Raw genomic sequence first — 27474 nt, forward strand, 5'->3', positions numbered from 1 at the left:
GTGCGTGTGTGTGTGTGTGTGTGTGGGAGGGAGGGAGCGTGAGTGAGTGAATGTGTCTGTTAACTTCCATTCCTGCACTCAAATCACAGGTAAGTTAAATTCAATGTGCTGTATTGAGTAGAAGTTGTGAATTTCCGTGACAAGCATCCGGGAAGGGGCGAACAGGATGCTAGGTTACTGATTTTTTTCCCACCGTGGTATCCCAATGATAGCCGGCATCGTGATACTTGGCCTGGTATCAGATCGTTTGTAAATGTTGGTATCGTGACAAGCCTACCTGATACGCTTGATAATACCTGATACTGCGTGATAATACCTGATACTGCCTGATATTACCTGATACTGCGTGATAATACCTGATACCGCTTGATAATACCTGATACTAACTGCCTTACTACCTGATACTGCCAGATATTGTCAGATACTGCCTGATATTACCTGATACTGCTTGAAAAGGCTTGATACTACCTGAAACTGCCTGAAACGTACTGCCTGATATGACCTGATACTGCATGATACTGCCTGCCTCACTACTTGATACTGCCAGATACTGCCTGATAATACCTGATACTGCCTGATATTACCTGATACTGCCTGATACTGCGTGATAATACCTGATACTGCCTGCCTGACATTACCTGATACTGCTTGACACTACCTAATACTACCTGATATTGCCTGATACTACCTGATACTGCCTGATACTGCCTGATATGACCTGATACTGTGTGATAATACCTGATACAGCCTACATTACTACCTGATACTGCCAGATACTGCCTGATACTGTAAGATACTACCTGATTCTGCCTGATATTACCTGATACTGCTTGATACTTACTACCTGATACTAGGTGATAATACCTGATACTGCCTGCCTGATATTACCTGATACTGCTTTATAGGCCTTGATACTACCTGAAACTGCATGATACTGCCTGATATGACCTGATACTGCCTGCCTTACTACCTGGTACTGCCAGATACAGCCAGATAATACCTGATACCGCCTGATATTAGCTAATACTGCTTGATACTACCTGATACTGCATGTTAATACTTGATAATGCCTGCCTGACATTACCTGATACTGCCTGACATTACCTGATACTGCCTGATATTACCTGATACTGACTGATACTACCTGATACTACCTGACATTACCTGATACTGCCTGATATTACCTGATACTGCCTGACATTACCTGATACTGCCTGACATTACCTGATACTGCCTGATACTACCTGATACTGCCTGATACTACCTGATACTGCCTGACATTACCTGATACTGCCTGATACTACCTGATACTGCCTGACATTACCTGATACTGCCTGATATTACCTGATACTGCCTGATACTACCTGATACTGCCTGACATTACCTGATACTGCCTGATACTACCTGATACTGCCTGACATTACCTGATACTGCCTGACATTACCTGATACTGCCTGATACTACCTGATACTGCCTGATACTACCTGATACTGCCTGACATTACCTGATACTGCCTGATATTACCTGATACTGCCTGACATTACCTGATACTGCCTGACATTACCTGATACTGCCTGACATTACCTGATACTGCCTGATACTACCTGATACTGCCTGATACTACCTGATACTACCTGATACTCATATTATCATTCATGAATGTATCTGAATTTGAAGCTTAATAAAAAACAATTGATGCAGGGAATTAACCTGGATAAATAAAGGATATACAAAAATAATTGATAACAAAACAATGTAACAGACACTCATACCTGGAAGGCCTCTGTGGAAGCTGTGGTGGAGTCGTCCCAGACCGCGCTAACCTGAGCGGGGACGGGGTGACCGTGGTCTGTGATCACACACACGTGGGGCGTGTTCACGTACACGGTCACCACTGACGTGCGGTCCTGCTCCGTGGGGTTGTAGACGACCACAGACCTGGGGGAAAAATATCTGTTGGTACAAGCTGCTAATGTTTTGATCTGATAAGTCTGAAAGTACAGACACATATCCAGACAAAACTGATCAACCTGACCAGACTATAACTTCCTATACTTTTCTAAGACATATTTGGAATGTGGGGTCATAAGGGGCCATAATATCAGCCAGAATGTTGTGAGGGAAAAGGGAGTAATATTTTTACAGCGACATACCTAGGCTGTGAGCTGATTTTCAGAACGTTTTTTTGAGGCAGGGCATCTTGAGAAGGCTGGATGTCATCCTGAGAGAAATTTGCATGAGATTGAGTTGATTTGCAAAATAACACATCTGGTGTAGCTACACCAACACACAGTCCACAGACTATTTTCAATTCTTTGAGACACATTTGAAAAATGTATTTAATTTTGTTGTTGTGGTATTTATTGGCTCCTTTTGGGAATTGAGAAGCTATTTAAGCGTCTAAGGCTCATTCACTTCCCAATACAAATTTCATTAGGTTGGGGTGAGTGAGATTCATATCAAGCATATTTTCAGCTGCTGTAGCAAAACAACGAAGTGGAAGAGGTTACATTTCTCTGAAAATTGATGTTGACTTCCTGCCGGGGCAATTTGCATATTAAAATCCTGATGTTGTGCCTGCTGGAGGGATTTTGTCGAAGGTAGAGTATGGTAAATAAACACTTCAAAAGGTAGCTACTGCATGCCCTTCACTCCCTGTACCACCACCATCAACCGTCACCCTTTGAAAATCACTCTACTAATCTGAAAATGTTGCTATGCACAACCAACACCCTTGTTTCAACACCGAAATTAAAACACTGACATTTACTCACCATTTGAAGAAAGGCTTTTGACGGATTGTGACTGTATGCACTTTTGTCCTTTAACACCAGCCAGTGTGCGGAGTTGACAATCACTTGGTTCAAATTCAAAATGGAATGAAACAACCTGAGAAGAGAGAATTGTTTTTAGTAAATGCCCAGAGGAAAGCAGTCAAAGCTCCGAGTCAAATAGTGTTTCACTTTCATTCAACCAATGTCTACGTCCCAACGCTGAATACAGTATAATCACTAAACCATGTCAGTGCAATCACTTTAACTCATGATTAATCAGTGTGTCCATGTCTCCACTGCATCTCTCCCAATCAAATAAGACAATGAAAACAAATAAAAGTCATAAACCAGAGTGACACCTGGTACCGTAGTCGATCACTACCATGTCCTTGCCGGTGCCTGTGATGGCGTCATGATGCTGGAACAGGCCCAGGTTCCTCCTGGCTTCAGTGAGCAGTCTGTTGTTCTCCACAGCTGGGAAATCATTCAGCTTCCCAAACCTCTGAATATTAGCCAGGGTCAGGGAGTAAAGGATCTCAGCTGCCCTGAAGGACAGACAAAGGGAATAGTTATTTTCTTCACATGAGTTTTCCTTTCCATGGCACCAAGACAAAGACAGACATGGGTTGTGTCTGAAATGTTTTAAACGGTGAGATGCCATGTCATTTGAATCTGAATTTGACCAATAACAAAAAATAAAAAATACTGTTGCAAAACATTGTGCAGTCCTGAACACGACCCATGTTCACTAATTGACAAATAGTTGTTGATATAGGGGTTCATCACGGACCAAGAGATAAGTAAAGCACTCCAAATTGACTACAGTTGGAAATCTCCAGTATTTGTTTGCAATCAGAGTCTCAGCTTGTGTTATTGAACCCATTTAACCCCCGAGCTACAGCAATGAAAAATGAGCTGCTCGGCTCACAAAATAGAGATTTTCCCATTATCCCTAAAGTATCAAGGAAAACAGCTGGCAGATGAGGCTTTTCTTAAACTGCTCCAGCCTTGTGAAACTAACTGTTAGTTGTTATCAGGGAATCAGAGACAACCAGTGTTACAAGTTCTAATTCTGAGATTGTTTCAGCCCAGTGGAAGCCCTGCCACTTGTTTATAGAGCTGAGGGATGGAACTGAGAGAATCAATGTAAGCACTCTTAAAGTCATAGGCCAGTTTTTTACTGCTGTGTAACTTGTTTACTGCTTTTTCTCTCGATATTTGATTGTGCATCTTGATCACCGTACTATGTCCTATGTGTCTAACTGTGTCCATCTAGATTGTTCTAGATTGACAATGGCAGAGCAACACCTCTTGTTTGTGGTAGATCTCTAATAAAATCACGTTTTAACACGAACACCAAAATATTTGATCAATCTAAGGACAATCATGTACCTATCTCTAAGTCTTTGAACAAGAACAGGACTGGGGAGCCCTAGGATTTCAATGCACTGACTGCATCTTGAGAGCTTGTCACATAAAACAATAGACTGAGGCTACTGACCCAAACATACCATGTAAAAAGCCAATAGTGCTGCCTCCTTTCACAGAGAAAGACATATTTACAGAACAAGACAATGACTTTGAAGGGAACAACTCTTTAAGAGCATTGAGGAGGAGAGCAGGCAGACCTACATCTATACACATACTGTGCACAGTCTTGTTTGCAGCTTGAAAGCAGTCACCGGTTGAGTACTAAGACTAATTTAACGAATTTACCCATTTCCCTTCCTAAATTTAGACACCATCAAATGCAAATACAGTCATGTGTTTGAAGACAATGCACGAATCCATCCATACAGTATATGTTGGTATACTGAATCTAACATAAACTCCTTTCTGTTATGAAGTTCAAGCATAAGAATAGACGCTTAGACAATCTTGAGACCTCAGCAGGACAGAACAGATTCAAAGTTCAAATGGACTTAAACTCTTTCTCTGCTGAAACTTTTCTCACGTGTTATTTCCCTGCTGGAACTTTTCTCACTTGGTATTTCTCTGCTCTGGGCAATGGTGTGTGAGATGCTATGTGTATGTGGAGGGTCTGGAGGTTGGTCTGTAATGAGGGCTTTGTCTGTGGGGGCTCACAGGGAGATAGACAGTCTGTGGTGGCGAGGGAGAGACCCCAGTGTTGAGGCCCCAGAACCCTGCCTGTGCTGCTGGTTAAAGGCTTTGTAGACAGTGGGACCCGGGGCAGGAGAGGAGACACTCATTACTGCTCTACTACTGAGTCTGATCAAACACAATGCTGCACACACACACACACACACACGCACGCAGACAGACAGACAGACAGACAGACAGACAGACAGACAGACAGACATACATACAGACAGACAGACAGACAGACCTCTTATCCACAGTCATCTCTGTGTGCTTAGTTCCTGCACTGACCACCTTGACTGTCTCACACCAGGGATCCAGTAAGATTATGCCTTTATCTGAACAGTCAAAACAAAGGAAATCAATACCTGCTGAGAATACAGGTGTAAACACCGTGACTGAGGGTCTTTACCCCGTATCAGTAGAGAGTAGCAAAACTCTTGGCCAGAAGTTTGGGTACCTGGTACTTTTAGTTATAGTAGAAACACTTGACTAGAAGATACCAGGAAGACTAGCGGTTGCCAAGGTGTCAGTTCACAGGGATCCAAATAAAGAATACTGTAACCCAATCAAAGACATGATGAAACTAATCCACTGTGCATTAAACAGATAATTGTTATTTTTACATTTGAAGCAACTGAGATAGACCATAAATGAACCTTGAATAATAACCACATCTCCAACTGGGCCTGATTAGAAAGGCTTGGTTAAAATAATAGGATTGTTAAAAACGTTCATTTACATTTTTTATGAAATGTTTCTCATCAACTACTCTTGCGTATTGATGAATGTTGAAGTATCAATCCAATAAAATATTCAAGTTTGGTCTTCTCACTCCAAAGTGTTTTAGACAGTTGATGAAGAAAGAAATGAAAGCCAATCTAATGGTCCACCATCTAATAACCTCAAACACTGACCAGACAGACTTGACTTTAATGGCTTTTAAGTTAGCACTAGCCTTTATCCTTCAGTCACGGGAGAGAGAAGATCTCCCCTGGGTCATTGCCTTTGATCCAGTCTGTTTCTTTCTTTAGTAAAGGTTTCTGTAGCAAGTTATTGTTTATGTGGTGGAATTAGCCCCATGCACAACCCCCAACCTGCAGGGCCAGACACTGCTTGGTCTGCCTCCTACCCTTCAACCTGTCTGGCTTGGTTGCACCTGCTGGGGGTTTAACCCCCTCCGGCAAGGTGACAGTAGTATTGGGGGGGAAAAATGTTAGTTACATATCGCAACATTATTTTGGACTATATTTTATCGATACTTTGACTCCAAGTATCGATTTGTAAGATAGTGTTAGCTAGGTAGCGTTAGCTAGGGCTAGTCGGCTGTACCCGTGCCAAAACACAGTTATTTTTCATCCTACAGCTTGTTCTTCTACACACAAAAAAATTAAGCAATTAAAGCAATTGTTAATTCACATTTGCATTTGTTTCATTCACTCATTAGCATATACAGTGCTGTCAGAAAGTAATCACAACCCATTACTTTTCCCACATTTTGTTGTGTTACAAAGTGGGATTATAATGGATGGAATTATTTATTTATTTTTTAAATACAACAATCTATACAATCCTGTGTAATGTCATATTGGAAGAAAAATGTCACCTTTTTTTTAATTAAAGGAAAATAAAACACTAATATATTTTTATTAGATAAGTATTCATCCCCCTGAGTCAATACATGTTAGAATCACCTTTATCGGCAATTACAGCAGTGAGTCTTTCTGGGTAAGTCTCTAAGAGTTTTGCAAACCTATATTGTACAATATTTGCACATTATTATGAAAAAAATATTCAGCCATTTTCAAGTCTTGCTATAGATTTTCAAGCTGATTTTAAGTCAAAACTGTAACTAGGCTACTCAAGAACAATCAATGCGTTCTTGGTAAGTAACTCAAGTGTATATTTGGCCTTGTGTTTTAGGTTATTGTCCTACTTAAAGGTGAATTTGTCTCCCAGTGCCTGTGCTTAGCTCTATTCCTTTTTCTTTTCATCCTAAAAAACTCCATAGTCCTTGCTGATGACAAGCATACTCATAACATGATGCAGCCACCATCATGCTTGATAAAATGAAGAGTGGTACTCAGTGATGTGTTGTGTTGGAATTGCCATAAAAAAGGGATTGAATACTTATTGACTCAAGACATTTCATCTTTTCATGTTTTATTAATTACAAAAAAATAATAATTTAAAAACATAATTCCACTTTGACATCGTATGTCGAGATCAGTGACACAGCATCAAAATGTAATCAATTTTAAATTCAGGCTGTAACACAACAGAATGTGGAAAGTGTTCCACATGGATGCTGGCCCATGTTCCATGTTAGCTCCATTGCTTCACATAGTTGTGTCAAGTTGGCTGGATTTCCTTTGGGTGGTGGATCACGCTTGATAGACACAGGAAACTGTGAAAAACCCAGCAGCGTTGCAGTTCTTGACGCACACAAACCGGTGTGCCTGGCACCTACTACCATACCCCATTCAAAGGCACTTAAATATTTTGTCTTGCTCATTCACCCTCTGAATGGCACACATACACAATCCATGTCTAAATTGTCTCAAGGCTTAAACATCCTTCTTTAACCTGTCTCCTCTTCTTCATCTACACTGATTTATGACATTTACATAAGTATTCAGACCCTTTACTCGGTACTTGGTTGAAGCACCTTTGGCAGTGATTACAGCCTCAAGTCTTCTTGGGTATGACGCCACAAGCTTGGCACACCTGTATTTGGGGAGTTTCTCCCATTCTTCTCTACAGATCCTCTCAAGCTCTGTCAGGTAGGATGGGGAGCATCGCTGCAGAGTTGCAAAGAAAAAGCCATATCTCAGATTGGCCAATAAAAAGAAAAGATGAAGATGGGCAAAAGAACACAGACACTGGACATAGGAACTCTGGCTAGAAGGCCAGCATCCTGGAGTCACCTCTTCACTGTTGACGTTGAGACTGGTATTTTGTGGGTACTTTTAATGAAGCTGCCTGTTGAGGACTTGTGAGGCGTCTGTTTCTCAAACTAGACACTCTAATGTACTTGTCCTCTTGCTCAGTTGTGCACCGGAGCCTCCCACTTTCTATTCTGGTTAGAGCCAGTTTGCGCTGTTCTGTGAAGGGAGTAGTACACAGCGTTATACGAGATCTTCAGTTTCCTGGCAATTTGTCGCATGGAATAGCCTTAATTTCTCAGAACAAGAATAGACTGACGAGTTTCAGAAGAAAGTTCTTTGTTTCTGGACATTTTGAGCCTGTAATTGAACCCACAAATGCTGACGCTCCAGATACTCAACTTGTCTAAAGAAGGCCAGATTTATGGATTCTTTAATCAGAACAGTTTTCAGCTGTGCTAACATAATTGCAAAAGGGTTTTCCAATTAGCCTTTTAAAATTATAAACTTGGATTAGCTAACACAAAGTGCCATTGGAACACAGGAGTGATGGTTGCTGATAATGGGCAACATTAACAATTTCTACACTGTATATCTGATCTATTTTATTTTATGACTTCAATACAAAACCTTGGAGGCTCGTGGATCTCACTCCCTTCCATAGACTTAAACAGTAATTATGACAACTTCCGGAGGACATTCTCCAGGCCTATCAGAGCTCTTGCAGCATGAACTGACATGTTGTCCACCCAATCAAAGGATCAGAGAATGAAACTAGTACTGAAAGCATAAGCTACAGCTAGCTATCACTGCAGTGCATAAAATGGGGTGAGTAGGTGACTCAAAGAGAGAGAAAGACAATAGCCGAACAGTTTTGAACTAATTATTTTATTCAAAAATTAAGGAGAAGCACGCGCGAGAGAGAGAGAGCTAGCTATATTTCATATTTTTTTTCATTTTCACTTATTTACCTAGCAAATGCAGCTAGAGAGTTTAGCCTACTCCAACAGAGAGAGATTTAATGTTACCTAGCTGGCTATGGCTATCCAACACTGGAACTATTCCAAGTCAAGGTAAGCTCTTGGTTTGATGAATTTATTGCCACCGGGGCCCGCTGGTGAAACTGCTAAACTGCTTTCTAACAGTACACTGTACAGCATGATTGCAGCGGCTTTACGAACACTTTAGTTCGGGTAGCTATGTTGACTTGACGTTAGCTAATATGGTTACCACGATGTAGGCTGTGTGTAGCGGTTAGTGTTTATGATATGAAGATTTGGCTTGGAAAGGTTTTTTCGCCTGGTTACAGACAACTGACATGTTGTGCACTGAAGTCCACAAGCGAAAGGAAAAGGTGAGAGGAGGAGAACGCGTAGATGCGAGAAGGAATTATCCAACGATCAAAAGGATCATGCTGTTTGAATGTGGCTGCTATGAACTGTCTTTGCGTATGATCAGGGGTGTATTCATTCCGCTGATTCTGTTGTTTTTTTAAAATCTTAAATGGAAGCAAATGGAACAAAACGGGGATAAACATACCTGAATTTGTCCAAAAGAAACTCTCATTTGCAACTGTTAGACTAATGATTACACCCTAGATCAGCTAGATGCAGGTAAGATTGTGCAAGGCAGTATTGATTGTGTCAATGTCTTGTCACATTTCTCTCGACCTGTGCACCTACACTACATGGCCAAAAGTATGTAGGACCCCCGTTAAAATTTGTGAATTCGGCTATTTCAGTCACATCCATGGCTGACAGGTGTATAAAATCAAGCACACAGCTATGTAATCTTCATTGACAAACATTGGCAGTAGAATGGCCCGTACTGAAGAGCTCAGTGACTTTGAACGTGGCACCGTCATAGGATGTTATTGTGTTATTGCTGTTATTGTGAAGTGAAAATGTCTAGGAGCAACAACGGAATGGGACCGACAAGTGCTGAAGCTACCTGCCCAAATGCATTGTGCCAACTGTAAAGTTTGGTGGAGAACGAAAAATGGTCTGGGGCTGTTTTTCATGGTTCTGGCTAGACGCTACAGCATACAATGATATTCTAGACAATTCTGAGCTTTCAACTTTATGGCAACAGTTTGGGGAAGGCTCTATCCTGTTTCAGCATGGCAATGCCCCCTGCACAAATTGAGGTCAATACAGAAAATGTTTGTCAAGATCGGGTATGAAAGAACTTGACTGGCCTGCACAGAGCCCTGACCTCAACCCCATCGAACACCATTGGAATGAGTTTAAACGCCAACTGCGAGCCAGGCCTAATCAGCTAACATCAGTGCCCAATCTCACTAATGCTCTAGCGCAGTGGTTCCCAAACTTGTTATAGTCCCATAACCTTTCAAACATTCAACATCCGGGGCCTCCCGGGTGGCGCAGTGGTTAAGGGTGCTGTACTGCAGCGCTAGCTGTGCCATCATAGTCCCTGGGTTCGCGCCCAGGCTCTGTCGTAACCGGCCGTGACCGGGAGGTCCGTGGGGCGACGCGCAATTGGCCTACCGTCGCCCGGGTTAGGGAGGGCTTGGTCGGTAGGGGTGTCCTTGTCTCATCGCGTACCAGCGACTCCTGTGGCGGGCTGGGCGCAGTGTGCGCTAATCAAGGTGGCCAGGTGCACGGTGTTTCCGTAAGATGGCTGAATAAAGAGCAAAATTATTGATAATTATTATATTATTATGTGTGCCCTGTACTATAAGAGCTCTTATAGTACAGGGCACACATAATAATATAATAATTATCAATAATTTTGCTCTTTATTCAGCCATCTTACAAATATAACTTTTAAAATGGTGAATTAATGAGAAGGATGTGCTTGACAAGATGCACATAACTCTACAATGTTGGGTTGTATTGGCGAGAGTCTCAGTCTTAAATCATTTTCCACACACGGTCTGTATTTAGGTTTCATGCTAGTGAGGGCCGAGAAACCACTCTCACATAGGTACGTGGTTGCAAAGGGCATCAGTGTCTTAACAGCGTGATTTGCCAAGGCAAGAAACTCTGAGCGCAGCCCAATCCAGAAATCTGGCAGTGGCTTCTGATTAAATTCCATTTTCACAGAACCGCTTGTTGCAATTTTGATGAGGCTCTCTTGTTAAGTGGACTGGAGGCAGGGCATGAAAGGGATAACGAATCCAGTTGTTTGTGTCATCCGTTTTGGGAAAGTACCTGCGTAATTGCGCACCTAACTCACTCAAGTGCTTTGCTATATCACATTTGACATTGTTCGTAAACTTGAGTTCATTTGCACACAAAATACAATGATGGAAAGACCTGTGTGTTGTCCTTAATAATGTAGACAGAGAAGAGCTCCAACTTCTTAATCATAGCCTCAATTTTGTCTCGCACATTGAATATAGTTGTGGAGAGTCCCTGTAATCCTAGATTCAGATCATTCAGGCGAGAAAAATATCACCCAGATAGGCCAGTTGTGTGAGAAACTCGTCATCATGCCAGCGGTCAGACAAGTGAAAATGATGGTCAGTAAAGAAAACTTTAAGCTCGTCTCTCAAAAAAAGGGGCAATACTTTGCCCCTTGATAACCAGTGCATTTCTGTATGTTGTAAAAGCGTTACATGGCCCATATCATTGCATAGTGCATAAAATACATGAGAGTTCAGGGGCCTTGCATTAACAAAGTTAACCATTTTCACGGTAGTGTCCAACACGTCTTTCGACCTGTCAGGCATTCTCTTGGCTTCTAGGTTAGACTACTGCAATGCTCTACTTTCCGACTACCCGGATAAAGCACTAAATAAACTTCAGTTAGTGCTAAATACGGCTGCTAGAATCCTGATTAGAACCATAAATGTGATCATATTACTCCAGTGCTAGCCTCCCTACACTGGCTTCCTGTTAAGGCAAGGGCTGATTTCAAGATTTTACTGCTAACCTACAAAGCATTACATGGGCTTGCTCCTACCTATCTCTCTGATTTGGTCCTGCCGTACATACCTACACGTACGCTACGGTCACAAGACGCAGGCCTCCTAATTGTCCCTAGAATTTCTAAGCAAACAGCTGGAGGCAGGGCTTTCTCCTATAGAGCTCCATTTTTATAGAATGGTCTGCCTACCCATTAAAGAGACGCAAACTCGGTCTCAACCTTTAAGTCTTTACTGAAGACTCATATCTTCAGTGGGTCATATGATTGAGTGTAGTCTGGCCCAGGAGTGGGAAGGTGAACGGAAAGGCTCTGGAGCAACGAACCGCCCTTGCTGTCTCTGCCTGGCCGGTTCCCCTCTTTCCACTGTGATTCTCTGCCTCTAACCCTATTACAGGGGCTGAGTCACTGGCTTACTGGGGCTCTTTCATACCGTCCCTGGGAGGGGTGCGTCACTTGAGTGGGTTGAGTCACTGTTGTGATCTCCCTGTCTGGGTTGGCGCCCCCACTTGGGTTGTGCCGTGGCGGAGATCTTTGTGGGCTATACTTGGCCTTGTCTCAGGATGGTAAGTTGGTGGTTGAAGATATCCCTCTAGTGGTGTGGAGGCTGTGCTTTGGCAAAGTGGGTGGGGTTATATCCTTCCTGTTTGGCCCTGTCCGGGGGTGTCCTCGGATGGGGCCACAGTGTCTCCTGACCCCTCCTGTCTCAGCCTCCAGTATTTATGCTGCAGTAGTTTATGTGTCGGGGGGCTAGGGTCAGTTTGTTATATCTGGAGTACTTCTCCTGTCCTATTCGGTGTCCTGTGTGAATTTAAGTGTGCTCTCTCTAATTCTCTCTTTCTCTCTTTCTTTCTCTCTCTCGGAGGACCTGAGCCCTAGGAACATGCCTCAGGACTGCCTGACATGATGACTCCTTGCTGTCCCCAGTCCACCTGGCCGTGCTGCTGCTCCAGTTTCAACTGTTCTGCCTTATTATTATTGGACCATGCTGGTCATTTATGAACATTTGAACATCTTGGCCATGTTCTGTTATAATCTCCACCCGGAACAGCCAGAAGAGGACTGGCCACCCCACATAGCCTGGTTCCTCTCTAGGTTTCTTCCTAGGTTTTGGCCTTTCTAGGGAGTTTTTCCTGGCCACCGTGCTACTACACATGCATTGCTTGCTGTTTGGCGTTTTAGGCTGGGTTTCTGTACAGCACTTTGAGATATCAGCTGATGTACGAAGGGCTATATAAATACATTTGATTTGATTTGATTTGGCAGCAAGAGCCTCTCAGTGGATGCTGCAGTGTATTCAAGTGGAGTCGGGAGCAACTGCTTGCACGCGCGTTACCACTCCAATATGTCTCCCTGTCATGGCTTTTGCGCCATCAGTACAGATACCAACACATCTAACCACCAAAGTCCATTTGATGTCGCAAAGCTGTCCAGTACTTTAAAAATATCCTCTCATGTTGTCCTGGTTTTCAGTGGTTTGCAGAAGAGGAGGTCTTCCTTAATTAACCCATAAACGTAACGGGCATATACCAGGAGCTGTGCCAGCCCGCCACGTCTGTTGACTCATCCAGCTGTAACAGACATATACCAGGAGCTGTGCCAGGCCCGCCACGTCTGTTGACTCATCCAGCTGTAACAGACATATACCAGGAGCTGTGCCAGGCCCGCCACGTCTGTTGACTCATCCAGCTGTAACAGACATATACCAGGAGCTGTGACAGGCCCGCCACGTCTGTTGACTCATCCAGCTGTAACAGACATATACCAGGAGCTGTGCCAGGCCCGCCACGTCTGTTGACTCATCCAGCTGTAACAGACATATACCAGGAGCTGTGCCAGGCCCGCCACGTCTGTTGACTCATCCAGCTGTAACAGACATATACCAGGAGCTGTGCCAGCCCGCCACGTCTGTTGACTCATCCAGCTGTAACAGACATATACCAGGAGCTGTGCCAGGCCCGCCACATCTGTTGACTCATCCAGCTGTAACAGACATATACCAGGAGCTGTGCCAGGCCGCCACGTCTGTTGACTCATCCAGCTGTAACAGACATATACCAGGAGCTGTGCCAGGCCCGCCATGTCCTTTGACTCATCCAGCTGTAACACATAGAATTCACTGGCTTGTATACGAAACAGTACTTGTTTCAAATCATCTCTTGGCACTGACACGACGTGAAACAGTGATTTTTTTTTTTTTTAACCCCATTTTCATGGTATCCAATTGATAGTTACAGTCGTGTCTCATCACTGCAACACCCGTACAGACTGAGGAGAGGCGAAGGTCGAGAGCCGTGTGTCCTCTGAAACACAACCTAACCAAGCCACACAATGCCCAATTAACCCGGAAGCCAGCCGCACCAATGTGTCAGAGGAAACACTGTACACCTGGTGACCATGTCAGCGTGCCCCCGGCCCGCCACAGAAGTTGCTAGTGTGCGATGGGACAAGGACATCCCTGCCGGCCAAACCCTCCCCTAACCTGGACGACGCTGGGTCAATTGTGCGACGCCCCATGGGTCTCCCGGTCGCAGTCGGCTGCGACAGAGCCTGGACATGAACTCAGAATCTCTAGTGGCACAGCTAGCACTGCGATGCAGTGGCTTAGACAACTGGGTCACTCGGGAGGCTGAAACAGTGTTGTTTGATGAAGGCATTGTCTGTAACGTTTTTTGGGCCTTTTCTCGCAGCATTGTCCCAGCCATATCCGCGGCAGCAGGAAGATTGAAGTCCTCCACAATAGTATGATGCTTGCCTGTCCTAGCCACTCGGTAGCTCATCATGTAAGATGCTTCTAGCCCCTTCTTATTAATGGTATCTGTTGCTTTCATGCATGTCTTACTACTCAAAAGTCGTCTTAATTCTCGCTCAAAAAACTCCTGTGGCTTATTTTTCAAATTGGCATGTTTTGTTTCTAAATGTCTACGCAAAAGTGAAGGTTTCATTGAGTTGTGCTTTTGCACATATAACACACTGTGGCTGAGGAAAGGCACTATTACCTATATAAGTGAATGACAAATCAATGTAGTTCTCATCTTATTTGCGCCTCTTCGATGGTCCAACGTCCCTGTCTGTTGTTCAGTGCTTTCCCAGGTAAGGGGGCAGTAGCTCTTCGGCTGCATTAGATTCACAACTGTCACTGTCTATGCTAGCTGGGTTAAAGACAAATGTAGAATTACTGATGCTAGCATGGGATGTGCTCGTGGAAGCAGAACAACTTGTGTCGTCGACAGGTGCAGGTGTCATACTGCTGGTAGTAGCCGTACTACTGACGCAGTTTGGACACGGGCCTTACTTTTTTTAACCATTTATACATTTTAGAGCAAGCGGAATTCACAGCAGCTACGTTTGGCTACATACGGACCGTTAGTGGAATTCCCGTGAGAGAGTAACAGTTAATGTGATTGGATATTAATTATTTGACTAGGCCACCTGTATTTGACATAGTGTTGTTATTTCGTTGAACACTAGACGGTTCAATTTTATTTTTGGCAGTGAAACGAGGCTACTCAGGCGAGAGAAAAAAACTCACCCAAATGTATAACCCCGTTGGAAAATATCAATGGACTGTTTGAAAATGTGAAGATTACAAATATTTGGCATACCCCCGACGGCATTGTGCGTACCCCCAGTTTGGGAATACCTGCTCTAGTGGAAAGCCTTCCCAGAAGAATGGAGGTTGCTATAGCACTAAAGGAGGGACCAACTCCGTATTAATTTCCATGACTTTCTAATGAGATGGTTGACAAGCAAGTGTCCACATACTTTTGGTCATGTAGTGTATGTACTGTCATTCGTAAGCTAGGTTGGAGCAACTTCATGAGTATCATGAGGTACCCTAAACATATCAACGTTACATTGAGCTTGGTGAATGGAATATGAATGACAGTCATTATAATTTTTTCAAATGTTTTTTTTTATTTAACCTTTATTTAACTAGGCAAGTCAGTTAAGAACAAATTCTTATTTACAATGACGTCCTACCCCGGCCAAACCCGGGCGATGCTGAACCAAATGTGCTCCGCCCTATGGGACTCCCAATCATGGCCGGATGTGATACAGCCTGGACCATCCAATTTGCGGTAACAGAAATAAGGCCATGCTCATAAAAAAGTGTCCTCCCTTATCTTAAACAACATACACTACCGGTCAAAAGTTTTAGAACACCTACTTGTTCAAGAGTTTTTCTTTATTTTTACTATGTTCTACATTGTAAAATAATAGTGAAGACATCACAACTATGAAATAATACATATGGAATCATGTAGTAACCAAAAAAAGTGTAATATTAATCTATGTTGCTTGGCCTATTGTTTGGCCAATTGACAGCTAAATTGGAATTCCCTCGTAGGTAAAGGTGTCCCGCCGCTGACCACCGGTAAAGAGGCACTAGCGTGACCGGGGTCTATGGCCGATTTACGAAGAGCATTGAAGTAATCAAGCAACATAGATGATTTATTTATCTAGACTAGAGTTGTTGCTGGGAAAGAGCCAAACAACAAGGCTTGGTCTATCTAGAACTAAAGTATGCTAATATATATGTTTATATGCCATATATACAGTTGAAGTCGGAAGTTTATATACACCTTAGCCAAAGACAGTAAAAAGTCCCTGTCTTAGGTCAGTTAGGATCACCACTTTATTTCTAGAATGTGACATGTCAGAATAATAGTAGAGAGAATGACTTATTTTTTTTTATTTCTTTCAGCTCATGGGTCTTTGGCTAAGGTGTATATAAACTTCCGACTTCAACTGTATATATGGCATATACACATATATATTGGCATACTTTAGTTCTAGATAGACCAAGCCTTGTGGTTTGGCTGTTTCCCAGCAACAACTCTAGTCTAGATAAGTAAATAATCCATGTTGCCTGGTCTATTGTTTGGCCAATTGACAGCTGAATTGGAATTCCCTGGTGTACCCTGCAACCTTAACCAGACAAGCAATCTGGTGCTTAAGGTGATTCACTTTTCTATGTTGAAACTGTACTCATTGTAACAAAATAAATGTCATCTGTGTTGGATGATTACTGAAATGTAAAAATAAGTTGCAAATAGGAAAATGAGAAATAAGAAATAAAGAAGGACAAATAAGTTGCAGAAAAGAAACTGCATGTGCTTCTACCTGAGGTGTGACTCCAGCACGCGGTCTAGGCGTTTGTAGAAGGGTCGGGAGGTGAAGTAGCCGCTCCAGTAATGGTCATCTCGGTCTGCGTAGGTAAAGAAGTCGCCGCTGACCACCGGTAAAGAGGCACTAGCGTGACCGGGGTCTATGGCCGATTTACGAAGAGCGTTGAAGTAATCCGTGATGGTGCCGAACTGAGCCTAGAACAGAATATGTCCATTGGAATATAAAGCAGGTTTATGATAGAGTACCTGAGAGGCAAACTGAAAATAGATCTATCAATGCTGTAGGGTAGTTTACTTTTCTGCTTTATTGAGAGCAGTGTACCATTGCAATAGCTGGACACACACAAAAAAATCAAGAAGGGCAGGAATTAGGGAGCCAACGAAACACACCATTACACTATCGGGCATCAGTCATTCCAATTATGCACTGCATCAAAACCTTACACCCGAGTCACAAGTCAGACCTTGACGTGTAGTTCTGGATGAGAGTTCATGTAGTCAAAGAGCTTCTGGTAGTTCTGGAACTGCTGGTCCCACTCCAAGGCCTCTGCATAGCGGAAGTCGTCCCCTAGGGGGACCATCACCACCTTGGTTCGGAACAGCTTGGACTTCTTCCTGTACTGGTCCAGCAGCATCTGAACCCTTGGGATTTGGGGAAAAAGAGTTGACTACTACAACGGAGTCACAATTTTTCATGACATATTAAGCTGTAATTGTCAACAAAAATGCATATGTGTGTGTGTGTGTGTGTGTGTGTGTGTGTGTGTGTGTGTGTGTGTGTGTGTGTGTGTGTGTGTGTGTGTGTGTGTGTGTGTGTGGAAAGGAGTTGCTTGTGTATTTCCATATATTACTTTTTAGACATTCAATGCCTCCCAATTCTCTAGTCCAACCCTTGTCCATCTGCCGCTATCTGTTAGGGCCATGTTGTGCAATCAGACACCAAGGGAACACTGGGTGCAAACAAGTTCCTCTTGGATTTGCTACTGAATCAGAAAGTCCACTTATCATCAGAGCCTTCTGTTAGAAAAACAGACGCCATCTGAAATTCCTATTACCACAACAGATTATCCTACAGTGGCGTCAATGTCTTATCTTGTTCACACAACGTGTTTGATCCTTGTCTATAACACCATCACACTGAGGACACCATAACACCATCAACATGGAGACACCATAACACCATCAACATGGAGAGAATGTGGACTGTCTGTCTACCACATAAACCAGTGTTTGTAAAAAATATTCTGTACCAGGGAGAGGAAAGCCTTTTTTTTTACTGTGAGCCTCAAGCCAAAGACAATTTCCTGCCTCAAGTAAATCCAATGGGACACTAAAGATTTTGTAATTTGAATGTTGTATTTCACAGCCAAGTCCAGTGGTTATAGATAATTATTATTATAATAATAATACAGTATATCATTCTCAATCCGTTTCTATGTAATTGGTCACCTCTGTTGTACGTTTCCATCCGTGATTGGCTGAGGGGGGACCCTCCAGGGACAGCTGACCCGCCCACCAGGAAGTCTTTTGAAGTCAAACTGGCAGCAGATCTTGGGGTCGGGACCACACGTGTGGGGAACATCATAACTGTAGAAGGGCATCATGTGGCATAGAATGTCCGTGCTGGAGGCTGGGTCTGTACACAGATAGAACATGAAATACAACATTCTGATATTTCTTAATTTCTTTCCTTTTCTTTTTTGGATGTGTGTATTGTTTTGTATTGTTCGGTATTACTGCACTGTTGGAGCTAGAAACATAAGCATTTTGCTGCACCTGCGTTAACAATATTTATATGCGACAAATGCAATTTGACTTGATTTGAAATAGAATAAAATAGAATATTAAAATAGAACATAAAATATATGTATTTTTTCTTACAGGTACTTCATGTGTGGTACTTGCATTTGACAGTGCAAAGACAACATTTCAGAACATGGACTGTAAACATATAGCTAGCATGTAATTGCATTTCTATCTCAAAGAGACTGGCCATGTCATGCATGCGCTTTTCAAAAGTACTAACATTTATACTTTGTTAGAATTAAAACTCATGCCTAGTCGATGACAATGATATTAAATAACTTTGGTGGATATAATCTGATCTGGCATTGAACTGATGACTAATTGGCGAGAGAAATTAAATCCTATTTGTCCAGCAGTGGGAGGGGCCCACTTCCTGTCATCTCCCACATGGCACATTTCTAGCCATGCTCTCTATTATTCCACAGGATGTCTGTCTCTCAAAACAAGACCACAGAGAGGCGTTTCCAACCACTACAGCAATGTCAGTTTTCCATGACATGTATTGGACCCCTGCATATTATATTGAATAGAGGGAATCAGGGTTGGGGTCAATTCCATTTAAATTCTAGTCAATTCAGAAAGTAAACCAAATTCCAATTCCAAGTGTTCCTCATTGAAAAGTATTGGAAGAGAACTGGAATTGGAATCGTTGTACTTCCTGAATTGACTGGAAATTAAATGGAATTGATCCTACCCTGAAGGGAATATAGAGGGTGACGAGCATACAGACGACAGTGTCCAGAACGCTTCTATAATATAGCATATTTTAGTGCTATTTGACCAGTATAGTGAGTATGCTAGGTAAAACAACATTCTCAGACTGTTATTCAACTATTCATTCAACTTTAATTTCATTCAAGTCTTTCAACTTAAAACCCACAAGACTTTTACTCATGTAGATAATATATTTCAAAACATTGTCCAGAGTCTAAGTTATATAATTAGAGTGTGTATCCCCTTTGGCCATACTGGGAGAACTGCACCACATTGCCAAACAAACAGTACAAATGTTTCATCAAGAAGTACTCAACACAACTCTATAATACTGAGGATAACATGAAACCATACAAACAGAACATAACCTGATCTGATCTTTCATCATTGTCTGCTATTAAATAATCATAACAGTATTTGATCATTTTCATGACGTAAATAACAACTTGTACAGACAGACGCTCTCTTTGGCATTGCAGACTATTTAGGCGTCTGTCTACCTAGTGAAAAGCATGAATGAGTACTACATCATTTGGCTTAGAGGTTTGAGTAATCACCCGTTTAGATGCATCATAGCTGCATGAAACCACTAACTAACTAATACCTGTTCTATTACCAACTGCTCCCTGTCACACACATACACACACGCACACACACGCATACACGCATACACGCATACACACACACACACACACACACACACACACACACACACACACACACACACACACACACACACACACACACACACACACACACAGCAGATGGTTCATGGCCAATGTGAATCAGACCTTTGACCTCCAAACTCTCCATCCCTCTAGTCATGAGGCTGTGGTCTACATTCTTCTTACAAATCACCAAGCTCATCACCAGACCAAGGTTCAAACTGTTTGTTTTCTTTCAAGCTGGCCTGGAGCAATGGAACCAACGGAATTGTCGCAAAAGTGCAAACCCGCCCATCTGGCACGCCTGTCAGGCTCAATCAAATGCAAATAGAAAGGAATCCAGCACATTTGAACCCAGGTCTGTTCATTGCATGATGTACCAGCCAGACATGTTTAAGCCATGCAGACCTCAGTCCATACAAAGAGAATCCCTTCTACCACAGATGCTATAAGATGAGACCAAAGAGAAAGGAGCATGCCTTCATATGACACTTCTGTAAGGTAGGTAGCCTGGCGGTTAGAGCGTTGGGCCAGTAACCAAAAGGTCGCTAGTTCGAATCCTCGAGCCGACTAGGTGAAATATCTGTTGACGTGCCCTTGTGCAAGGCACTTAACCCTAATTTCTCCAGGGTCACTGTTAATAATGGCTAAACCAGGCTGTGACCCCACTCTCAGAGCATGTCTCAGGGGGAATTGGGATATGCATAAAAAATCAAATACACACTTGTACATGTGTTAAATTGGACTAATAAAAGCACCCACATAATTATTTATGGACATGAGAAATCCCCCTGCTTATGGTCTGAGCGGCTCAATACTGTAGGCAGCAGATGCTGCTGTCGCTTATCCGAGTGCTGTTAGTTACACAAGCTGACTGCCCAGAGTTCAACACACGGCATCAAACCATCCATAGCATCTGTCACACCAAATATGTACAGGAATTGGAAGGATTTGTTTTCTACTGACTACATGAGTATGTACTAGTCACTCTGAGGTCATGTTATTTTGTTTCTGTCCATAGACTTGCAGTAGAACTAGGACTTTGTATATGCTAAATGCTTAATTTAATGGCTAAGATAGTACCTGAACCACTGAGAACAGAGGCGTGAGGACTGGATCTCCTGCATGTTGAATGCTACAGTAGTGTAAACACTGAGCTGTGTTTCCCCTACAATTGTATAAGTGGGGCAGGACCCCTTACCTTCTAGCTAGGGGAAACACAGACTCTGGAAGAGCACCCTGGGAGAGCCACAGGGCTACATTTAGTTTGGTTACTTGCCCCAGTTCTGTCTCCAGAAGAACTCCAGGGTCTTCTGACTGGCAAAGTGTTTCTTGACGGAGTAGTGCACCCTCTGGATGAGCATGTTGGCCAGGCCAGCCTGTTTCAACAGGTACGCCTGGGTAGGGGAGTGGCCAAACGGATCCACAGCCCAGCCCGTCTGGGGTTTCACTCCTAACAGGGGAGAATAGAGGGAGAATTCAGGTTCATGCAGAGGAGGTTGGCAACAGTCCTCCTTTTTTGAGGAAAAATTATAAACAATAAAAAACTATGAAACATTACATAAAAATCCTTGAAATAAACATTGGTTACACAGGTCAACCATTAGCATAATTAAAAGGTTGTCTGAACTCTGAATCAACACATTTGCATCAGTCATCCTCCATAACTTTTTAAGTCACCAGCTGCCACTGGGTTCATCTGTTCATACCTTGTCATGCTACCCTGTCGTGCTGCTGCTCCAGTTTCAACTGTTTTGCCTGCGGCTATGGAACCCTGACCTGTTCACTGGACGTGCTACCCTGTCCCGGACCTGCTGTTCACGACACTCTCTCTCTCTCTATCGCATCTGCTTTCTCAACCTCTGAATGCTCGGCTATGAAAAGCCAACTGTCATTTACTCCCGAGGTGCTAACCTGTTGCACAATCTACAACTACTGCGATTATTATTTGACCCTGCTGGTCATCTATGAACGTTTGAACATCTTGAAGAACGATTAATGGCCACGTACTCTTATAATCTCCACCCAGCACAGCCAGAAAGAGGTCTGGCCACCCTTCAGAGCATGGTTCCTTTCTAGGTTTCTTCCTAGGTTCCTGCCTTTCTAAGGAGTTTTTCTGCATTGCTTGCTGTTTGGGGGTTTTGGCTGGGATTCTGTATAAGCACTTGGTGACATTGGCTGATGTAAAAAGGGCATTATAAATACATTTTTTTGACATATAAATCAAAAGATAAAATCTCTGATGGTTAAAGTGTGCTAATCATTTTCTTTGAATCATGCAAAATAACCAATATGTTGTGCTTGCCAACAAATGTCCTTTGTATGATCTCTTTCCAGATAACTAACTCCTGATATTTTATGCACTCACCCACATTTCTCTCCAACCATTGGTGTCCCTCCAATAGCTGGTCAATTAATGCAAAGTAATGCGAGTTGGCTTCATCAGGCATCACCCAGCCTCCCGTTGTGATCTCCAACTGGCCTTGCTCAAACAGACTAAACAACATAGAGGAAAATTATCATTCAGGCTCTAAGACAATCAGCTCAGTCAATTACCATTTCATAGCTCAAAGCCAAAAGAAAGAAAAAAAGGTTATACAAAAACCATGCAGCTTTATCAATTTATGAGCTTCTTTTTCCATTCAAAATTGTAGGTTGAATGCATATTAATTGTAAAAAAATATATAGTAATTGTAAAATACCAGATTACAAAATGGATGTTATATGGTCAGGGGCCTGCAAAATTCCAGTAACTTGTCCAAATTCCTCAGTTTTCCAGAAATCCTGGTTGGAAGATTCCTGGAATTCCAAGGGAATCAACAGGAATACTAGGAAACCTCAAACCAGGATTTCTGGAAAACCGGGGAATTTTGGGAGAGTTTCCGGAATTTTGCCACCCTAAAAATAAGACTTTCTAAAGGTGTAATAGATCTTAGGGTGTGTTTGTAAGAGTGCGTTCTGGGGGTTCATAAATTCAGAGCGTTGTCACTGTAGCATAGAGGCCTGATTGGTGGAGTGCTACAGAGACGGTTGTCCTTCTGGAAGGTTCTCTAATCTCCACAGAGGAACTGTCCGTTTGTAAATCTCAGAGCGTTCATAGCACACACTGGACACTCTGGCCGAGGAGTAGGGTTGATTCGAGTGTTGTGACCTCACAACGTGAGTCAGGCACCCAAGCTAACTGACTAAAGTTGGCTAGCTTGCTAGCTACTTCCAAACACAAATGAGAGAACAACAATTTAATAATGCTTTTTTTGCAGATGTTTACTGACACCGGTCATATTCAGAAGAGGGTTGCGCGTTTGTAAATTGATCAGTTATTCTGTGCTCTGGCTCACTCAGACGAGAGTGCTCTGAAATCGGTGTAGATAGCCAGAGTGAATTTACGAACGCACCCTTAGTTGCAAGAGACATCACCTCGTGTGTGGCTAAGAAAAAAAATCTGGGCCCTACTTATTGCGACAACAAGAACCATCTTCTCCTCTGTAGCTGTTGAATTGTCTTACTCCTAAGTCCAAAGAGTAAAATCAACAACCTCGGGAGTTACTCCCATCTCTCTTTAGGACAGGAAACCTTGCTATGATTGCGATTCAGCATCTTTTCTCTGTTCGCCGAGCATATTTCAATTGCAGACTTCCCTAACGTGTCCCTGGCAAGCCCCTTAAATAAGAGCATGGATAAGAAAAACAATGGACAACAACTCAGCAATTTTTGTAATAACAAGTTGAAATTGCTCTTTATTTTCTCTCCACGGAAATGTGATATTTCTCTGGCATCATTCAATCACCAGAAGGTTTCCTTCATTGTTCTACGATCGGACTGGTGGAAGTGGTGTGTCGTGTAGGTCTGTCCTGGTGTTGAAGAGTTGGAGTGGTGAAAGCAGGTGCCATCTTCACTGAGCAGATAGCAACACCGCATCCTAACGAGGACGGATGGACAAGTCCCTTCAACAAACCGAAACACGCCGCTCAAAAACATGTTCCTTTCCAATTCTAAAAGTTCTAAAGAATTAATGAGGTCGTTCGTTCCAATTTCTCGAGCGATGCTTCTCCGTGTACTGTAACAGGGAACATTTTATCATTAAGCGCCAGACCTTCAATTTGCTGACATAAAATAAAACATGCAAGAAAATAAGTTATTACATAAGCAATAACACTCAACAAAAAAATAGTAAACACAGAATATTCTCAACAAAAAAAATGGATCTGGTTTGCTTAGAACTCCCTGCGCATCAAATCAATAGTGAATATATATTTGTGTTAGATCTCTCTCCATTCTTCACCTTAAGGCTGTTTGCTTGTGCTCCTAATTGGAATTCTAACCTGCAGCTGAACTGTTTATTGCATTTCATACACAGTTTGTGTATCCCCCAAGGCTAGCTGCTGAACCCTACCCGTCAGTAGCTCGTTGTGAGCATGGCCAATGCACACAGCATTTACACACAACATTTGTGACACCCTGCTTCTTGCTTTTGGGGCTGTTTTCTGAAGTAGAGAACCCTCTGAATCCCCCTCCATGTCACTTCCAGAGAAACCCCTGACTGGCAACCATTACATTCCCAAGGGGACAAATCAAATCAAATTTTATTGGTCACATACACATGGTTAGCAGATGTTAATGCGAGTGTAGCGAAATGCTTGTGCTTCTAGTTCCAACCATGCAGTAATGTCTAACAAGTAATCTAACAATTTCACAACAACTACCTTTTACACACAAAAATAAAGGAATGGAATAAGAATATGTACATATAAATATATGGCTGAGCGATGGCCGAACGGCATAGGCAAGATGCAGTAGATGGTATAGAGTGCAGTATATACATATGAGATGAGTAATGTAGGGTATGTAAACATTATAAAAAGTGGCACTGTTTAAAGTGACTAGTGATACATTTATTACATCCTATTTTTTATTATTAAAGTGGCTAAAGAGACTGAGGCAGATTGAGCGAGAACATGTGTTTACCTATGTGCCCGTGTTAACTTATATGCCTCTCACAAACAAAATTGATTTGATGACCTCAGGACCATAGTCAGTTTGGCTGGTTAAGGCAATTCAAACCAATTTACTCCTGTTACCAGGCAGAGGAATATTTTTTTTACTGTAAACTAGGATTTATTTTAAAAGTTATGTGAAAAATTACGAAAATCCCTTACGTTCCCTTACGCCTTCACTAGGCTTGGGCAATATACCGTTTATACCGTATACCGGGGTATTTCCCCTTGCCGCAGCTGCAGGAGTGCATGCTATGCCACTGCTGTACACTGAGTGTACAAACCATTAGGGACACCTGCTCTTTCCATGACATAGACATGACATAGACTGACCAGGTGAATACAGGTGAAAGTTGTGATCCCTTATTGATGTCACCTGTTAAATCCACTTCAATCAGTATAGATGAAGGAGAGGAGACAGGTTAAATCCACTTCAATCAGTGTAGATGAAGGGGAGGAGACAGGTTAAATCCACTTCAATCAGTGTAGATGAAGGGGAGGAGAGAGGTTAAATCCACTTCAATCAGTGTAGATGAAGGGGAGGAGACAGGTTAAATCCACTTCAATCAGTGTAGATGAAGGGGAGGAGACAGGTTAAATCCACTTCAATCAGTGTAGATGAAGGGGAGGAGACAGGTTAAATCCACTTCAATTATAGTAGATGAAGGGGAGGAGACAGGTTAAAGAAGGATTTTTCAGCTTCGAGACAATTGAGACATGGATTGTGTATGTGTGCCATTCAGAGGGTAAATGGGCAAGACCACAGATTGAAGTGCCTTTGAATGGGATATTGTAGTAGGTGCGAGTCTCTGATTTGAGTGTGTCAAGAACTGCAATGCTGATTGGTTTTTCACACTCAAGTTTCCCGTGTATCAACAATGGTCCACCACCCAAATGACAACCATCTAACGTGACACAACTGTGGGAAGCACTGGGGTCAACATGAGCCAGCATCCCTGTGGAAAGCTTTCCACACCTTGTAGTCCATGCCCTGATGAATTGAGGCTGTTCTGAGGGGGAAAGGGCTGCAAAGCAATATTAGGACGGTGTTCCTACAATTTTGTACACTCAGTGTAAGTTCATTTTAAGAAATCTAAATCTAAGTGTCAAATAAATCATACCCGGCTCAGGGCTCCAGCTATGCATTTGGTTTGCTAACTTGCTAGCTAAGTGTCTAGATGTCAAGATCAAGCTTCTTGGTTAACGCAGAGACATTCAATCCCTTCCTGGATCAAGATCCCTGTTGCCTAATTTGTTTTGTGCGTCAAAAAATAGTGCTTCTTGCGTGCACTTCCGGTAATAGCGTATACCCCGGTATGGTCCAGAAATGGTATGACGGTATGAACATCTGAATACTACCCAACCCTAGTTATAACATATATTATATATTATATTATATTATATTGTTAAAATGACTTTGATTTGACCAGTTTTGGTCCAGTGGGTCACTTCTAATTTCATTTCATTTCATTTTTTAGAAACGCTATAAAACCGCTGGCCCTAAGCAAGGCATAACCTTGCTTTAATTAAAATGGGAATATCAGAGGAGCATCGGAATCTTATTGTAAATCCACTGAGGAATTAGATTCCACGTTTACAGAGCCAAGCTATATCAACAACACAATAACATAAACCAGAAGTGATTTGCTGCTCATATTGATTTCAGTATCACCTTGAAGCTAGAATGACAGACAGACAGACAGACAGACATACAGACAGACAGACAGACAGACAGACAGACAGACAGACAGACAGACAGACAGACAGACAGACAGACAGACAGACTACCTCTTGACAGCGTCTCTCTTCTGGTTGTCGATGTTGTCCCACCACTTGGAGAAGTATGAGATCTCGGACCAGATCATTTTCCTGCGGCTGTCCTCATGGAGTTTCACTACTATGTTGTTCAGGATGTGCTGGGTCTGGTCCCGGTAGTAGTCGTCAAACGTCTTCAGCCATCCTGAGAGCGTACAAAGTGGTAGAGCATACATTACAACTGTAGACTATCTGTCTGTGTGTGTGTCTGCCATAGAGTTAATAAACTGAGTCAATAAAGCCATCATAATCAGGTGAATGAGCAGAACATGTGGTTCAATCAATTTGCCACATCCATTGATTTAACAAAAAAATGTCATCATATTTCCAATGAAAATCAATGATTTCAAAAAAGTATTTCCACTGCAAGATAAAATAGGATAAATAATTCAGTAGAAGGCACACAGACATGAGTGCTTTTAAACTGTGCAAGGGCGTGAGTATTGTCTTTAGCTACTGTATACAACTCTAAGGGAGAACCAGCCCAGTTAAACCAGAAAGCCAGCTTGGGTTACTGAAGAATTACCCAATCTCAGGCACAAAGAATAGGCTGGCCTTGGCTGTAACTGGACTTCAGATGCTGCTTCTGTGCTTACACGTGATGTGACAAACGCCCAGCACTGACTGCTCTTAGTGCCTACACTAACGCCTTAGTCTCTGGAATGTCTAGTGAGGGACTACGCATTTAAGTCACACTGCAA

The 27474-nt window shown here is 42.6% G+C and overlaps 1 protein-coding gene across 1 annotated transcript in view; it reads right to left on the reverse strand.

Annotated features, from left to right (window-relative positions):
• LOC110536799 (alpha-mannosidase 2) overlaps positions 1 to 27474 on the reverse strand; it is a 50350-nt gene that overhangs the window by 15516 nt on the left and 7360 nt on the right. Inside the window, exons 4-13 of the mRNA XM_036937026.1 lie at positions 26747 to 26918; positions 22333 to 22460; positions 21244 to 21417; positions 18229 to 18415; positions 17244 to 17421; positions 16775 to 16974; positions 3134 to 3319; positions 2775 to 2889; positions 2154 to 2221; positions 1773 to 1938 (exon numbers count right to left, since the gene is read on the reverse strand). Coding sequence (XP_036792921.1) covers positions 1773 to 1938; positions 2154 to 2221; positions 2775 to 2889; positions 3134 to 3319; positions 16775 to 16974; positions 17244 to 17421; positions 18229 to 18415; positions 21244 to 21417; positions 22333 to 22460; positions 26747 to 26918 — 1574 coding nt within the window. The remainder of the gene's footprint in view (positions 1 to 1772; positions 1939 to 2153; positions 2222 to 2774; positions 2890 to 3133; positions 3320 to 16774; positions 16975 to 17243; positions 17422 to 18228; positions 18416 to 21243; positions 21418 to 22332; positions 22461 to 26746; positions 26919 to 27474) is intronic.

The sequence above is a fragment of the Oncorhynchus mykiss genome, chromosome 12 (genome assembly GCF_013265735.2).
Source record: "Oncorhynchus mykiss isolate Arlee chromosome 12, USDA_OmykA_1.1, whole genome shotgun sequence".
In the NCBI taxonomy this organism is placed as follows: Eukaryota; Metazoa; Chordata; class Actinopteri; order Salmoniformes; family Salmonidae; genus Oncorhynchus; species Oncorhynchus mykiss.